Here is a 17,056-nt window from a genome sequence, read left to right on the forward strand (position 1 = left end):
ATAATTCACGATTTAATTGAGGGATGATTAATATAAATTTCAAAATACTGCGTAATTTAATTAATACAAATTTTCAAGGCGAAGCGAAAACACTCACCTTCGTTTAGTTTTGAACGAAGAAATGCTAGGCTTTACTATACTTTTAGCGCGTATTTAAACTAACAGCTACCATCAAACGTGTACAGCGGGTTTAAAATAAAATTTTTTCGCTTATTTTTGACTTTGCGTAAGTACACTCTTTGATGATTCGTTCTTTCTTCTCTCTAGTTTTTACCTGACGAACTCTCATAACGATTCACCTGCTGTTTCGTCATGCCCGGTATAACAATATAATAGTTCTCTTTTATTTTGTCGCGGGAACACAAGCAATTCGTCGGTATTAGCGAAAAAAATAGGAGGGTGAGCGAGGGGGTCTGGAATGGAGGAGGAAACAGGATAAGGAAATAACGTCATTTGGCGCGAAAGTTACCTAACTTGTATAATGGTTTTATCAAAACAAGATGAATGTAATTTTCGCTTTTATGTATAGGCGTGGATATACTGGAAATCAAGGGATGATTTTTTCAAGTAACACGAGTTACGTGTCCAAACGGCAAAACCGGCTTTTTATGTAACTGGAATTTATCCATAAAGTCATCAAAAATTGGTTTGAGTTAAGTCCTGATTATGTCAAAATACTTGTAGTTAGTTGTTTAATACTTGTGAAGTTTTTAAAACTTTTATAAAAACGTTTTTGTTATCTGAACATTTGTTATTGCTGTTTAAATTTTGCGCCTTAAAATTCAACCAATCATCTCTCGTTTAGTTCCAACCAGGGCCATACATAAGGATTTTATTTTTTTACAGTGTTTGCTCCAGACTTAGAAATAAGGATAATTTTCAAACTAGTCCTTGGGACCAGTGACCCTCCTAGTGTCCTAAATAATAAACTGGTCTCCGGAGTGGTCCCAGCCTTTGTTCTCCTATAGATTTGCCATTAATAAACTGGTCCCGAGGACCAGAAACCCCCACTTTTTGAATTAAAAAACTAGTCCAAGCCATTAATAAACTGGTTTTGGACCGGTGGACGTGTGCTATTTCTAAGTCTGGTTTGCTCCTGCCTGCCCTGCGGGAGTTGGAGCAGCGAGCAGTACGGTCGGTGACGTCTCGTCTGTCGAGTAATAACTTGAAAGCAATTAATTAATATATGTTTTAGTTTAAATATTCGATAAGTAGTCGGGATATCGCCTATTGAGCTCATCAAGGTAGGATTTGGTGAGTTTCTTTATTTGTTGGTAGAAATTTAATCGCCAAGGCCTGATTAACGCTTCGCGAATCGCGACGGTCGGACGGTATGGTATACGGCCCGGGCCTCTTTTTTCCCTGTGCCGACGGGTCGGGCAATGGCCCGGTGGCCGGGGCTTCGAATCGTGTGAAACTAAAGCGCCTATAATTATTACCGAATTCCCTATTGTTAATTGTTGATCAAGGGTTAATTTAATATAATTGAGTCATTAAAGCAGTACTAGAACCTGAAATTTCATGACATGAATCTATTGTAGGGAAATTATTAGGTCTCAATCTTCTAGGGATCGCTTTAAATGTATAAATGAATTTGAAAAACCGCGTAAAGTTAAGTTTCAGCTAAATTGGATGATCAATTAATCCATCTCCACATTCAACCAGTATTTAGGTGGTGAAAAATTGCATCTATTGAGTTATAAAGGTAGGCTTACTTTTCTCACCCTATGTTAGTATGATGGTACCAACCTCTTTATCATAAAACGGAGATTGTTTTAAAAAACAGATAAATTAATGGAGGATACCGAGAGTTCCACATCTGTCGAAGACCGTACTGAAGACTATGCCGAGTCTCCTACGAGAGATGCCTTAGCGGAAGGTCTTTTAGGAGTTTTGAAACCTTCCATCGAAGCGTTAGATGAACGTGTCAAATCCACCAGAATAAGTCAAATGGAGCTCCGTCAACAAATTGATAGTCTCGCCGATGATCTTAGGAAGATATCTGAAAATCAACAGTTGCCATTTGACTTGGATGCTTATGTCAAGAAGCTAATGAACTCTAAGAGAAGAGTTATGCTCGTTAGCAATATATTGCAGAATTCTCAAGAGAGACTTAACAGAGTTCATCAAAGTGTTTCTAGGGAAACATCCAGGCGTAAAGCTCTTCTTGAACCTGGTACTTCTTCAGCCTGCATAACACCAACTACTTAAATTAAATTAATTGGCTAAAATCAACTCCTGATCTTTATTGTCTAATTAATTAATGTTACAGTTAATTGTCATTATTATTTTAGAATATTATTTTATGATGCATTAATCATCTGTTAATTGTCAATTATATTAATGAATATATTTATACATCAAAGCCTAAGTTCAAATGTAAATGTGGATGAAATAAAATAGTATCAAATGTGAAAAGTTGTGGCGTTTTTAGTATATTGCAACACATTGTGTCCTTTTAAAGGAAAAGTTCCTCTAACATAATATTATACCTTAAAAGAACTTCCTTTTTATAAATAAAAAAAGGAAAAATATTTAAAAAAAAACAAACAATCTCTTGTTACAAAATAATTTACAGTAACTAATTAAAACGGGGACTACTGCACCATCCGCCATTTCTTTAGTGGCGTCTGCTAAATTGAACCACTTACCCAAACGGGATTGGTTGAATTCCCACAGGCTAAGAGGTAAGGGTTCTGGGTAGCAGACGCCACTAAACGAATGGCGGCGCACTTGTCCTCGTTTTTAAAACTAATTAAATGCTAATTATTTCGTATTAAGAGGTTGATTTTTATATTATTTTTCCTTTTATATTTAGAAAAAGGCCGTTCTTTTAACGTTGTGTTATGATGTTAGGTAACCTTTTCCTTTAAGTCTAATGAATACTGAACATTTTCAGACTGAAACATAGATATGACTGACTATATTCGAGGAAAGAAAGCTTATACAAAATGGGACGTTGATGCTGAAAATGTCGACTTGGATCTACCTAGTGATGGTGGTCGTCAGCATCTTCATCATAAACCAAAAGTGATTCGTCCTAGTTGGTCTTCCGGTGCCAAAGGAAAGACCGTTAAGGTTGATCTCTTTTAAAAGCGCCCGACTTTTAAATTAATTTGGGATGAAAAACAACAAACTTAAAATGTTTAAAACAGATATTATTCGTCATTGTCACGTTCCTTATTGGTCTTATATTGGGATATGTTGTGAGGAGAGGTGTCCATGAAGTGATACAACACAGAATCTCCACCACATGCATTGATGACACGGGGGTTTATATGTACCAAGATTTCAATGGTCGATTTTTTAAAAAGAGTGTCAGTAACGAAAGCATAGCCAATTTTTTGAAGTAAATTCTATACCAATTCCCGAAGTTATATAATAATAATAGTTAATAATAAAGTTGTAATACGACTTTTAACCTCAAAACCCCAGAAACTTCAGTTCTGAAGTACATAGAGTTGGTTCTGAAAGTAATCAGAGGTTTGGGGAGTTAATTAGAGATACGTGGAAAGAATTTGGGTTCAAAACTGTCAGAATTGAAAAGTTTAATGTCCTAATCTCACAGCCAATCAGGTAGCTAAGCTTCTATAAGTTATGTTAGTTCCTTTTTAAAGTACTTCGATTCTGATTTCAACTAAATTAATTGCAGTAATCGCCCAAGTTCTGTTAGTTTATGGGATGGAAATATTGAAAGAACAGTTGCTAGTTACGAATTTGAGGAAGAACAGGACCCATCTTCTATTCCATATTTAGCGTATTCACCAAATAAAACTGTTAAAGTAATAACAAACGAAATATTCTGCGTGTTGCGCGATGAATTGACATTGTAAATTTTTAGGGAAAACCCGTCTACGCGCATTTTGGTCGCCCTGAAGACTTTGAATATTTAAAAAATCAAAGCATTTCCGTCAGAGGAAAGATTGTAATTGCGCGAAATGGGAAAATTCATAGAGGACATAAAGTAGCTTTGGCAGAGAAGATGGGTGCCATTGGTGTCATACTCTTCTCAGATCCCGCTGATGTTGTCCCAGATGGAAGTGACTTGGCTCCTGATGGACCGGGTCTTCCTGGTGATGGGGTTACAATGGGTTCCTTGAAACTATCACCGGGAGATCCTTTAACTCCATTGACACCTTCTGTCGGTTAGTTTTAAGACAAAACCATGACTTTCAGTTGAATATTAAGGAAATGTGAATGGTTTAATTGTTTCAGAGGGAATTTATAGAATTCCTATTACTGAAGCCAATTTTCCGTCCATACCCGTTCTCCCAATTGGATATAGCAACGCGCACGTTATTCTACAGTAAGCTAGCTAAACTTGTTAGGTTTGGTATGGTTATCTGATAAGTTATACCTCAACATTTCAGAGGTTTGGGTGGTAATGAAGCTCCGGCTGATTGGCAAGGAAAATTAAATATAACGTACAAGTTAGGTCCTGGTTTCAAAGCTCCTTCTGACAATTAGTACGTTTTACAATGCCCCCCCCCCCCCCTTGGCTATAAACTCAGTACTTGAAGTGTTTTACTTCGTTTCCAGTGAAATAATAATAACAGTTAACAACGAACTAGTGTCCAATGACATTTTTAACGTCATAGCCGCTATTCCTGGAGAATATGAACCAGGAAGATACGTCATAATTGGATGCCATCATGACTCTTATACTAATGGGAGTAGCGACCCCAATTCAGGAATGGCCATTTTAATGGAATTGACCAGGGTTTTTGGGTTGCTTTTGAAAGAAGGATGGAAACCAGGTCGAACTTTGGTATTTGCTAGTTGGGATGCTGAAGAATTTGGTGTCTCTGGATCGACCGAATGGGTTCAATATCATGCCAAAGAACTTCTGCATCGTGCAGTTGCTTATATAAACTTGGATGTAGCCATCTCTGGGAATTATTCTTTGATGGCTGTTGGAAGCCCACTTTTGAGACAAGTATTAAAAGAAGCCACGTCTGACGTTAAATGGCACGAAGAGGGAAGAGATGAGACCAATGTTTATGAAGTTTGGAAAACCAGAATGCCTCAGGATAAGAATAGTGCCGATACCGAACCAGAAATAATAATTCCAGGATCTGGAAGTGATTTTGTGGGATTTTTCACTGGACAAGGAATTTCCACAGTTCATTTACAGTTTATTGATAGAAATACCGTGAGTTTCAAGATATTTTTATAATAGGCATATTTTTTGTTAACCTTAATGAAAACATTAATTCTTTTAGTTTGGTGACTACCCTCTGTACCACACAATTTACGACCAGTTTGACATAATTGCCAATTTTGTCGACAGAGAGTTTAATGTGGCACAAACTTTAACCAAAATAATTGGAGTTTTATTGATGAAACTTACAGACAATTTACATTTGCCTTTAAAAGCCGAGGATTACGCTGATCACGTACAAAAGGATTTGAACGCCTTTGTCCACAAATATAAAACGCTTTTTTCTGATAACGACATACCTCTTGGTAAATATTTTACTTAATTAGCATTTACCTTCAAATCAAACGTTATTTAACAGGGATAAGCTTCATTAGCAGTTTATTACAGAACCCAATATAATAAACTTCATGGTTCTAGTATAATAGCATTTAATTATACACCTGTAATGGTTTTGTCTTTTAGAACCTTTGGTCAAAGCTAACGAACAGTTCAAAAAGGCTTGCCATGAATTCCATGATAATTATGAGACTGTTAATAGAAATAAGTAAGTATTAACAGAAGTATATGATACTTCTCTTCGAGAGAAGTGTTCCACAAAGCGGGGTAAGTGTAACGTCATTCTTCCCAACATCGGAACACTTAGAGCAAGGTTACTAAACCGAATCACATACACGATAAATAGTTCCCTCATCATTACTCTATTAGCGTTTAAATATTTGGCAAGACGCGCTTGCGCATTTTTGTCCCACGTCATGACGAGGTTTGTGGGATGATTGCTGGGGATGTAGTGCCGAACAATTATAGAATTCACCTTACGGTGCGATACCCATTTGTAGTTTGATAAGCGGGAAAGCAAACTAAAAGGGGGGGAGCCTGGGAAGAATGACGTTACAAAACTAAAGCATTAAGATGATTCAGAGTGTCATCCTTCTTCTATTATCCCCTTCTGGTATTAATGAATAAATAAACATTTCCTTTTAAATTTAATGATATTTAACACGTTTTCTTTAGTTTGCTTTTGGCTTTAAGGCAATATAACGATCGTCTTATAGAGCTGGAAAGATCGTTTTTACTTCCACCAACTGCTTGTAGTTCGCAACCTAATTTTAGGTAAGTAATTAATCTAATAATATTTTTAATTTTATCATGATTAATTTGAATAAAACACTTAAAAAACCTTTCCCTTCAACAAAAAGACACGCAATCTATGGCCCAAATTTAAGCAATGTTTATGAAGGTATTGCTTTCCCTCATTTGATTGATGCTATCGAACGAGCCAAAGTTGATAACCAAACTCAGTCCTGGAATAAAGTTAGGGAGCAATTATCATACGTTGTTTACGCTTTAACATCCGCGGAAGGTGTTCTTAATAATCAAATCCTTCTTAAGAAAGAAGAACTTTAGCTATAAGGGTTGAGTAAATAAAAACAAAAACACCTAAGGCTTATATAATAAATAATATAGTAGCAAATGTGGATGAGAGGGAAAGTATGACAATGGCCATAGAGCCTGTGTTAAAAAACGCGGACATCTAAGTTTCGCCAATAACTATTTAGTTTACTAGTGCCTGATGGACTTGCAAACTCGCGACTGAAAGTAGTTCCGACATTTATGCTCCTTGGTTTAACCATAGCCCACTCGATCACGCGCATCACGACGCAAGCTGCTCGCGCTATTGCTAAATTACCGAGATTTGTTTTAAACGTATCTAGTTTTACGTGCTCTTCTATTGCTTCGATAACCTTACTTAAATCCATATTATACCTTCAAATACCTTTTAAAACATTACCAGCTACTCTTTCCTGACTACAAACACAAATCAAGGAAGTTCTAGCATACACAATAGCAGACGACTGTAACCACGTAACCGGGAATTAACACAAGACCTATTTTAAGGGAGTGAACAGGCCCAGTATAGCTACTCCTATAAAACGGTCAACTACGGCGAAACTCTGATGACTCGCCACTTTTGGCCATTTTCATACTTTTCCTCTCATCCACTTTTGATAGTAGGAATTTCTTTAAGAAACGCATTCCAAGTTATTGAATCTCGAGTTCCGATGTTCGACATTGCCAGCCTCTCTTTAAATGTTCTCTCCAAAGATTAATTAAGAAGTCTTTAATTAAAAATATCAAAGGGGCAATAATAAATTCCATTACTCTAATAATAATATAGTATATATATAACTTTTAGAGTATAATTACAAACTAAAAATAATATACATTTACGATGGTAGGTAAGTAATCTTGCATGCCGGTACCGGTACCATAGGAATTGGTAGCTATATATCTAGATTAAATTAAATTGGTGGATAATTTATCATTTTTATTTACCAGTAATCAAAATTAATAGATAGTTTTCACACATGGAGGATTCATACCATTTACACCAGGAGGCCGGGCTATCTGGCGGACAAAAACCCGTCTGCTTTTGTCCTCCAGATAGCCCGGCTTCCTGGTGTAAATGGTATGAATCCTCCATGTGTGAAAACTATCTATAATTGAACATTTTATTTGATACTGGAATTCTATTTCCATAATTGAAGTTTAGAGTGACGTACGATTCCGATATCTCGAATCAAAAATTACCTTAACCAATTAAAGTATTAAAAATAAAATTTAACGAATCGAATATCCCAGTTGCTCAAAATAATAGCTTATAATTTAAATTTAATTTATCTCCTGAAATGAAAATACGTCCCTATTTTGCGTAAATAAGTTTAGTTTCAAGCTAATCCCAATTGAAAATATCTTGGATATGAATGAATGAATGAGGGGATAGTATCGAGATGGAAGTATTTTTATAACTATATACTTTTTGTCTTGTTGGTTGTGATATATTATATAATTAGGCTGCGTAAAAATTAATCCCCTACTCTTCCTAGTCAGTTTAATTCTTCCAATGGTCTAAAAAAACTAACGGTGGTATGCTGTGAACGTGTTAATTGGTTAATTATTATTTAAATTTAACCTAAAACCATTTTCCCAATATGTTAATTAAGTTATGGGATAAGAACGTCGGAGTTAGTGAATAGGGACTTGGCAATTCGGGCTTAACTCCGCCCCCAGCGCCATTATGGTATGTTTTTTTTTAACAGAATGAAAGCTATATAAGCCCCTCCTCCTGGTATGTTTTTTAGCACTAGTGGAAGGTAGCCTGACGTTGCATGACGTAGTACTGCCAAGTCCCTATTCACTCCCCATCCTCGCATACTTTATTGAGAAACTTCGTCTGCTTATATTTTGACTCCACCCACAAATTCTGTATAGAGCTATTTCAGTGGGGGAAAAATTTCGTCTGCTACGAAAATTGGGCCTGCCTTTGGCGGACCAGGGCGGCCATTTTGTGCAGATTTTCTCTATGGGCAAATAGCATTGGTGACGTAGCCATTACCCCCTCTGAAATAGCTCTATATAGCTACTTCTAGAGATCGAATTTGTGGGTGGAGTCAAAATATAAGCAGACGAAGTTTCTCAATAAAGTATGCGAGGATGGTACTAGAGGCTAAAGCTATGATCCGACGTTCTTATCCCATAAATCCGTTTTTGGTTGTACTTATGGTGAATATTTTACTAACAAAGGTCTGATTTTTTTAGAGTAGAGTGTTCAATTTTTAATATTTAAAATAATAATCAAAATTAAATTAATAATTATATATATATAGTTATCTATTATCTAAGTTGTTAAGGCACATATATATACATATATTATTATGATTTAAAGAAATATATATTTATTTACTAGAAATATACAATTTTTTGACAGTGAAATATTTTTTTATTATTATTATTGCACTGTTAAATATTTTATTTTATTTTAGCCTCTTAATTGTGACTAGCAGTATTTCTTTTACAAAACAATGTAAAAACTAAAATTGGTATTAAAACCTTTTGTTTTTGGTAAATAGTAAGAGGTGTACTATATTATGGTGCGATACGCGTACAGTATCACAAATAAGGTGAGAAACTATAGGGATGGGGGGGATGGAAATTGAATGTATAGCGAAGATTATAATTGATTAGCAAAGATTAAAAAAATAGAAATAACAAAAAAAAACTTAATTATAAATGAGAATAAACATTTGGGGAGGAGGTAATGTTAATTAATTAATAATAAGATTATTTGGTAATTTTAAGTTTTTATGGCGAGATTACTTCCTCTCCGAACATACACCGTCTTGGCAAGCTTGGCAGAGTTCGCTGTTATGAGGGTTACGAGGTTTGCCTGGTCTCCGATTTTTTTGTATTGGTGCTTGGCAGAAATTGTAATATACTTGGCCAACTCGATGATAAATATTAATAAGAACCTGTAGCGATAATAATCATATCATTAGAAGAGTTTCTAGAAACATTAAAAAAGATAATAAGTGCGAATGCAGAGAAAACACCGTCACTAACGTCAGAAACGCATCTTTAAATTTCGCGCGGGAAACTTAGTGGAACGTTTAGCGCATGCTCTTCCCTCCCCCCCTTCCCGGCAACCTATGAAATTGACACGTGACCATTGGTGAATTGCGGGTTATTCTCGCGCCCTTCTTTGTTCGATGGTACGCGTGGTTTTTGCAATAACCCTAATTCGATTTAAACTCGAACGAATTTTAATGAAACGTAAGTAATAACGTACTTTAGTAACTTCTTCCGGGTACCACATTGCCGGTTCGAATTTACCAGCTTTACAACGTTGACACTGTTGCCCGTATAATTGGAAGAACACAAAGCCCTGGTTAAACGCGTTGAGTATGAACCAAAAGGTGACTCTACCCTTCATGGATGTCCACCCATGGCCGCAACCCTGAAACGATCCAAGTTTTTCGTAAGTACCATTTTATTTTATTATTGAGTGTGGGTGAAAGCCTGTCATCGTATAGCTACATGTTAAATATGTATGAAGGTCAAAAGGTCAAGCCTTAAAAAATGTATTGGTAGATTCATTTTGGGGTCTTAGATGCCACGATGGTTATTAATAATTTTCCCTTATTGTCTCGTTTACAAAATAACTAAGCTAAGATTCATGAAGCGAATTAGCTTTGGGTTTAAGTGAAAAAGCGGTAATTCTATGCCCAGTCACGATGAACAAAAGGTTTTTATGTGAAAGCACGTAAAATATCCAGCATGATGCGACAGAATGTCATTTTTACTTTTAGCCGAGCCATGCAATAATTAGTCTTTTTCAGACCGAAGTTGTTGAATGCGTAATAATTATTCTCCATAGCTTCTTTTGTTTTCTGGCATAAATACCCTAATTTATCAAAAAAATAGCGGGGGGCGCATCGTTAGACCATGTGTTAATTTTAAAATGAAAGAATAAGCCTTGGCTAGTGTCTTAGACGAAACGAAAATGAATCGGGTAAGGTTAAAGTTCATCCATAGCCTCAAACTTTGGGTTTGGGACTTCGTGTTTTAGCTTAATTTAAGTGTGTAGTTGAGTTTATATGATCGTAAAGATAGTTTTTGCTCTTACTTCGCAACAAAAACGAACTTTGGCAGAATCGACGAATGTGAACCAATGTCCCTCTAGTTTATGCGTCAACATACTTAATTGCCAATTTTGAGGAAGAAATTGAGAAAATAGTTTGTGAAATTCGGAATACCAGACTTGTTCCATGCCACTGTAAAGCAAACAATTACCCAAAGATCAGCTGATTAATTACTTAAGTTAATTAATTATAGGATTAATTTATGAATATTCCCAGATTATAAAAAATATGTGATAAAAATTCTGAAATATATTATAGCCCATCAACTATACATTTCTAGAGGGTAAACGTTTCTTAACTCGGTCGACTCGACCAGGGGGTGGTTGAATTTCAAACCAAACTTCATAGCAGGTGCTTTTTATTGACTGCATCCATTAATATTTATAGATAAAACAAATTTAAAAACTAAGTTCTGTGTGTTTTACGAGAACACCTATTGTAAAATTAGCATAAATTTATTCGGCAAGAGCTCTTAAAAACTATCTAGAAATCGCCTCTCAAGTCTCTCCCTTACCACCCCCTCTCTGTATTTTAATAAATCACAGACAACTCATTGGTTTATTCATGAGGACATTTTCATACCGGGCGACATATCCGAAATGTCGATCCCAAACTGCCAAAACAGGAGAAGGCAGAAGGGTCTCTTCGCTTGCCCGATTTTAGAAGAGCATAAAGAGCGGAAGTCGACCCGGGAGAGACCCCATACGTTGAAAGAAATCGTACATTCCCCCCCCCCCAATAAAAACTTGACATAATATCATGACGATATATATCACACTGCCCATTAAGTTTTGTTATGTGCCACTCTTTATGTTGAACAGATACTATCAAATACTAGTGGCTTCTCACGTTATGGGTGCAATTTTGGGAGGGGTTTCGTAAATACACCAATATTTTGTTGTATATTCCCATGAACCTAATAATAGACTTTTCATTTTATCAGTCAGTTTGAGGTTGGTAATCATCCGAAACAATCCATGAACCCTAAAATAGATGCTATTGTTTTGCCATTTCTCGCCTGAGCGATCCCCCTTCCACGACTATTGTGATATTAAGATTTAATTGTTACAAAATGGGACTATTTATTAAGTTTATAAAGGTCAGGAATGAATGCAACAGCATCCGTTATGACCCCCACCCTTGCCTTTTCACGAGAGGAAAGAAAAAAATATGTTACGTTATGTTGGTCAAGGGAAAAATGGGCGCTCGACATAGTAAAAAAACCGTTAAGGAGAATGTTTCAAAATGCGTCTGTAACGGCTTAATTTTGTTTCGTAACCTTATTTTGTCACCTAATAGTATTTAACCTCGCTAATTGCCATCTTAACCTCGGTATGTCAGAATTATTGAGTTTACAACACGTTCTGGAAAGTCCTTGATAGATCGGTGGTAACACTTCTTCCCTAACCACATGTTTAAAAATAAGAAACCTCGCAATAACCAGAAGGGGATAATAATAGAAGGATGCCACAATGTATTCTCTTAATACTTCAGTTATGTAACATGATTCGTCCCAGGCTCACCCTTTATGTTTGCTTTTCCGCTCATTAAACCTCGGATGGGCATCGCGCGGTGTTAGGGTGTATTCTATAACTGTTTGGTACTAAATCCCCAGGAATCAACCCACAAACCTTGATTGTCTTAACGTGGGACAAAAATCCACAAGCGCGCCTTGGCTAATAATTTAGCGCTAATAGTGTAATGATGAGAGGGAATGTGATTCGGTTTAGTAACGTTGCTTCAAATGTTAAGGGATGTTGGGAAGAATCATGTTACAATTACCCCGCATTGTGGTACACTTCTCTCGAAGAGAAGTATTATATACTTCTGCAATAACCTATTCAATGTTGCCAACTTCTTCCCTTGTTGGCATTATTTTGTTAAACCTGATTAGAAGAAGCTTCAACAAACTTTGAGTCATACTACCCCTGAATTTACATGAAAATTAAAAGGCCAAAAAAAAAATCCAACTTACTATGACTGTTTCCACGTGATCATGGGACAGAATGACGGGGTCGGGGTAGGTAAGGCATTGATAACGGTGGCCTGTTGTTGAAAAGGATAACTCAACATTTGACTTGTCAGAGTCAGTCCTGGATGGGTAATTGTAGGATAAGGGGCTGCCGGACAGTAAGTAGTCGGTGATCCGGCGCAGGCCACCGTTTGACACAAGGGAGCCGAGCAGACCACCATCGGGACGCTTGAAGCCCGACTTGTCACTTGAATCGGAGGCGGCGGTGGTGGTGGTAATGGTCCTGGTAAAGGCGGCGGAAGAATGGCTTGTAGAGGCACGGCAACTCTTTGCGTGTCCTATGACGCGTCAGGACAAAAAAAAAAAGAATAATAGATGGTAGAGAAAATCCCGCGAATAACTGTTATAGACAACGACTATCTTCTCGCTTCCCTGACAACTAACTAAACGTTTTGTCTGATTTCAAACTTTTAACGTCGGGGTGTGACACTAAGTTGTTTTTAGGCGGATACCACGTAAAGTTGGGTCACGTGACACCCACTTTCGCTTGGTAGGGTCTCTCTCGTACGCCAGGTATATTATACCTGACTCCCGAATATTTTTGCGTTGGGGAAGTTATTCACTCGCGTTGCACCCTCCCCCGCTCTCGCTCAACTAAAATTCTTTCACCTATGTTTTATGGATGATCTATCCTCCTAGCCCGGGACATACGCGGCGAAAATGAAAACGGAATTGTTGATTGGTAACGATGTGACTATACGGTGAGGTTTTACTCTTGTCAGAGGGGCGGCTCACTATACCTGGAATTAACGTACCATTACGTGAACTGAGGTTTTACGAGATAGTTTAACGTCATAGCTGTTCCCATAAGGTTTAATATTGATTGGTGTTATATTATGCCTGTACAGAAAAATTTATAAATGTGGTTATCCCCTCACTCGTCCCAACTAAAATCTAATGGGGATGTATAGCTAGGTGTTAATTATTATTCCAAAATATTCCTATACCTCTACCTTGTTTTTGTTTTAAAAGGGAAATTAGTCAAGTTTTTATATCCGATTTTAATTTATAACCAAACTAAGTGTTTGGTGCGTGGTAGACGTATATTCATGCGCCTTTGGTGGCTTGGTTGGTTTGCCTCGTAATTCCGGGGCTTTTCTTTTTATATATATTTATATAATGGAAACTAAGCCGCTCAAATACTGTAAGGGTAGCGTTTCAAACTCTGTCTTAAGCTCACGTCAAGTGTCCAATCCCGTCTGCATAATAATAATTTACGCCCCATTGCGTATATACCTAAAGATCAGAGTCAAATCATGATATAACGTAATTTCCGGTACCTTATAATTTGTCAATAAAGGGAGGTCAGACTGTCTGACCTTTCGCCAGAGATTTCTACCTCAAGTCGTGTATACAATTGTCTTTAAACGGGGTAGTTTGGGAGTGGCCTTTAAATTACGTAAGATGTCTTAATAGGTTTAGTAACATTTTCGAAGGATATTTATTTCTCTTACCACTGCGTAACGCTTAAGTAGTTTTCTATAAGATATATTGTTCTTTTAATATCAAATCGACATCGGAATATAGATTTTAATTTATAGTTTTTACCGTTTGTTTTGTTTTATTGGTAGGAAATGCGTCAAAATGTTAAATAATTAAAAATTGATTCTTTTGTAGTATTAACGAATGACAATGCGAAAAAAATATATGAAATGTCCCCCTACACTTAGATGAGTATAGACGCTATGTGTTTAGAAGCGAGGTTGCCAATCCATCCCATTCTACTGCCCCATATCCCCAATGAAATGGAACTCTTCCTATATTTTCGATTGAACGGCAAAATTTTATTAGAAGTAAATTAAACGCGAAGCTATTGATTTTATTCTTACCCTACGCTCTTTCCCATTTAGTATCTTCATTTTGAGGTGGTCGTAACTATACGGTAACGTAAGAGATCTTGGGGTTTTATGTGGTAGTCTTATACTTATACCCTTTGCAACGATACTAGATTTTTGAGGTTCTGTTAAACCGGGTCCGAAACATAATGATTTTGGGTAATGCAATGCAATGAAAAACGTGGCCACTATTCTCTTATTGCATCTTTGTTATGGTAAGAGATTCAAAGGTAGTCCTTGAAGTATAAGACAGTTCTACTTCCAGTGGCGTTTAAAGGAGACTTATGTCACCTCAGTGGCTCCCAAAATGGCGGAAATTGCCTGACAAAATAACATACTTAGAAACAGTATTTAAGCCAAGATGTTTTAGGCGGAGTATTTAAAAGAAGAAATTTTCTTTTTTGAAGCGCTTTGAGGTCACTAACCCATCAATTTTTGTACCAACCAAAAGTTACCAGAATTCGTTTAAGCCCAGTTCTTGACTTAATGGTTACAAAGACGTCGAAGACTAAGTATTAACGAGGGGGTGAAATAATTTGGTAAAAAAGAGACACCACCCATGGATGGATGGTTCATATACTGACATTCATTCTTCAGTTATAGAATAGGGGGGGGGGGTAAAGTTACGTAACAAAACTTGAGTATAACCATCGACAATTATTTTTATTACTCATGGTATTTTAACTTTTTTTATTAAGTGAAAATTTTAAAGTAAACTTCTACCAGACTTTTTTCTCTAAAGCATTTAAACAAGGGTTCGTACATAACCTGGATAAGTCAGGGATTTAGTTTGGTTGATCAAACCATGCTTCGAGCAATGCTAAATAAGGGCCAGGTCACCCAGGTGTGATGAAGTGGGCTCTGCGGGTAAACACCTTAAAATGGTCAGGGATATTGGCCGAACCTGGTCTAATAACCTGGCTAAGTCAGGGATTTAAAGTTTTTATCCTAAGAAGCCAGGGATAGGGTCAGGGATTTACTTGGGTTAATCAAACCATGTTTCAAGCAATGCTAAATATGGCCAGGTGTAATTATGAAATGGGCTCTTAATGGTCAGGGATATTGGCCAAATTTGGTCAGGGATAGGCTGGAAAAGTCAGGGATTTTCGATACAAATATTTCGTCCGAACCCTGTAAACTCGCTTTGGAATAATTAAATTTTTAAGATTGTAAAGGTATTTCTCTTACTTGGGTAACTTCGACAGGCGCTGTTTGTAGTTCGGTGATGGTTTCGGTACCCATAGTTGAAATACGATATCCCAATCGATGATTGAAGTAATCGAGACGTACCCAATTTCTCTTCGTAACATACGCCGCGCGATTAACTCGCGGCGGTTAACCTTTTTCTTTTATTTCATGCCCGAGAAATTGTTTTTTTCTCTCTCTCTCTCTCTTGGTCCTCGAGGTACGGTACACGACTTTGGAATCCAAATCCAACTCGAGATTCGGTAATCCTAAATAGAAAGAAACTGAAATGAATAGTTTCGCTGAGTCAGTAGCTATGTACAGTGTCTGAAGAAAAAGAACACCTTTTTCCCACTGTCCCACCCGTTTTGCATTTTTAGAACGTGAGTTCGCGTATCTTTTGACTGTTTTCTTATGATCCTACCATGTTCATATATCCCCCCGTATGTTAATAATATGTCTCTAAGTTTATAAGATATGTTTGACTCTTCTTACGCACTTCGTAATGCTAGAGACTTACAGCTCGTTCTAGTTCGAGAACGACAAGTGAGAATTGAAGTCCTACACTCTCGGTTTTGCAGTCCAACTTCCTATTTAGTCTGTTCTAAGGCTTTGACAGCGCCTTACCAGGCGTCACTTTACCTCGAATCTATGACCTATCTCACTCACTTCATGACAAGCTCCAGTTTGTAACCAGTGACAAACTTGTTTAACATATCTTGTTTATAATAAATATTCCTGGCCTGCTTGTATAATTGTTGTATTGCGACGGCTGTATTTCGATTTTAACACAAGTGTTGGTCCCTCCAAGATTTTCATTAATGCGAGGACATAAACTTCTGTAAGAATTATTTTACTTATGGTTATACCTGTAGGCCGCGTCAAAGGTTCACTGCGAAGAATTCCGAATAGCCTGGAAAGCCTAACATCTTTTCTTTGGCGGAATAATGAATAAAAAACTGTCTTTAAGTGTTACGAGTGAAAACATTTCGCATCTGACCCCGCCTTCCAATTGGTATGTAAGGTTATTCCGTGGTGCGCTTAATGCTTATGTTGATGTAACGGGTCGACTTTTCCGGGTTTCACGAGATACGTGTAAATTTAATTATTTTTACACTGTATCTTGATTGGGTTATGAATTGGTACTAATTTTGCATTAGATGTTGACATTTATTGTAAGAAAATTTAATTTTTCTTGATCACTGTTAGAAACGAAGAATGGAGAATCGAATGATCAAACGTGTTCAATAGTTTTCTAATTTGGTATTGGAAAATTTGGGCTGCTCTGAATTACATTAATTTAAAACTCTAGTCGTGACCTTTCACCCCAACATGGTAACTTTCACGGACGTTTGTCCTTTATCTA

The 17,056-nt window shown here is 36.9% G+C and overlaps 3 protein-coding genes across 4 annotated transcripts; 2 read left to right on the plus strand and 1 right to left on the minus strand.

Moving 5' to 3' along the window:
- Window positions 1–1,095: 1,095 nt before the first annotated feature.
- On the plus strand, window positions 1,096–9,072 carry LOC149661529 (putative N-acetylated-alpha-linked acidic dipeptidase). Its single transcript, XM_089843060.1, has 13 exons — window positions 1,096–1,244; window positions 2,900–3,078; window positions 3,156–3,349; window positions 3,436–3,576; window positions 3,653–3,782; window positions 3,842–4,145; window positions 4,216–4,306; window positions 4,371–4,466; window positions 4,540–5,152; window positions 5,223–5,466; window positions 5,624–5,705; window positions 6,173–6,271; window positions 6,358–9,072. The coding sequence occupies exons 2-13, from the start codon at window positions 2,914–2,916 to the stop codon at window positions 6,563–6,565; spliced, it is 2,367 nt and encodes a 788-aa protein (XP_089699186.1). The 5' UTR covers window positions 1,096–1,244; window positions 2,900–2,913; the 3' UTR covers window positions 6,566–9,072.
- On the plus strand, window positions 1,113–2,418 carry Snapin (SNAP associated protein). Of its 2 annotated transcripts, XM_089843062.1 has the most exons (3): window positions 1,113–1,254; window positions 1,666–1,705; window positions 1,787–2,418. In XM_089843062.1, the coding sequence occupies exon 3, from the start codon at window positions 1,795–1,797 to the stop codon at window positions 2,209–2,211; it is 417 nt and encodes a 138-aa protein (XP_089699188.1). In that variant the 5' UTR covers window positions 1,113–1,254; window positions 1,666–1,705; window positions 1,787–1,794; the 3' UTR covers window positions 2,212–2,418. The 2 variants fall into 2 exon arrangements, with proteins under 2 accessions (XP_089699188.1, XP_089699189.1); XM_089843063.1 differs by lacking the exon at window positions 1,666–1,705 and having other exon boundaries at window positions 1,116–1,254.
- A 171-nt stretch (window positions 9,073–9,243) lies between the features above and the next one.
- LOC149661531 (receptor-transporting protein 3-like) lies at window positions 9,244–16,007 on the minus strand. Its single transcript, XM_089843061.1, has 5 exons — window positions 15,694–16,007; window positions 12,614–12,948; window positions 10,623–10,770; window positions 9,786–9,953; window positions 9,244–9,468 (listed from the first exon to the last, which is right to left on the minus strand). Exons 1-5 carry the CDS (start codon window positions 15,745–15,747, stop codon window positions 9,313–9,315), a joined length of 861 nt encoding a protein of 286 aa, XP_089699187.1. The 5' UTR covers window positions 15,748–16,007; the 3' UTR covers window positions 9,244–9,312.
- Between the last annotated feature and the right edge of the window lie 1,049 nt (window positions 16,008–17,056).

The sequence above is a fragment of the Phalangium opilio genome, unplaced genomic scaffold (assembly GCF_054372755.1).
Source record: "Phalangium opilio isolate 3A_F unplaced genomic scaffold, DU_Popi_V2 ptg000070l_1, whole genome shotgun sequence".
NCBI classification, from domain to species: domain Eukaryota; kingdom Metazoa; phylum Arthropoda; class Arachnida; order Opiliones; family Phalangiidae; genus Phalangium; species Phalangium opilio.

Excerpts from the sequence above, each read along its gene's own strand:
- LOC149661531 (XM_089843061.1), bottom strand. The coding sequence starts at position 15,747 with ATGGGTACCGAAACCATCACCGAACTACAAACAGCGCCTGTCGAAGTT. Across the intron at positions 10,771-12,613 it reads ATCACGTGGAAACAGTCATA|TGGCATGGAACAAGTCTGGT; the intron begins GTAAGTTGGATT and ends TTTGCTTTACAG. Across the intron at positions 9,469-9,785 it reads ACCCGGAAGAAGTTACTAAA|GTTCTTATTAATATTTATCA; the intron begins GTACGTTATTAC and ends TTATCGCTACAG.
- Snapin (XM_089843062.1), top strand. The coding sequence starts at position 1,795 with ATGGAGGATACCGAGAGTTCCACATCTGTCGAAGACCGTACTGAAGAC.
- LOC149661529 (XM_089843060.1), top strand. The coding sequence starts at position 2,914 with ATGACTGACTATATTCGAGGAAAGAAAGCTTATACAAAATGGGACGTT. Across the intron at positions 3,577-3,652 it reads CTAATCTCACAGCCAATCAG|TAATCGCCCAAGTTCTGTTA; the intron begins GTAGCTAAGCTT and ends AATTAATTGCAG. Across the intron at positions 4,307-4,370 it reads AACGCGCACGTTATTCTACA|AGGTTTGGGTGGTAATGAAG; the intron begins GTAAGCTAGCTA and ends TCAACATTTCAG.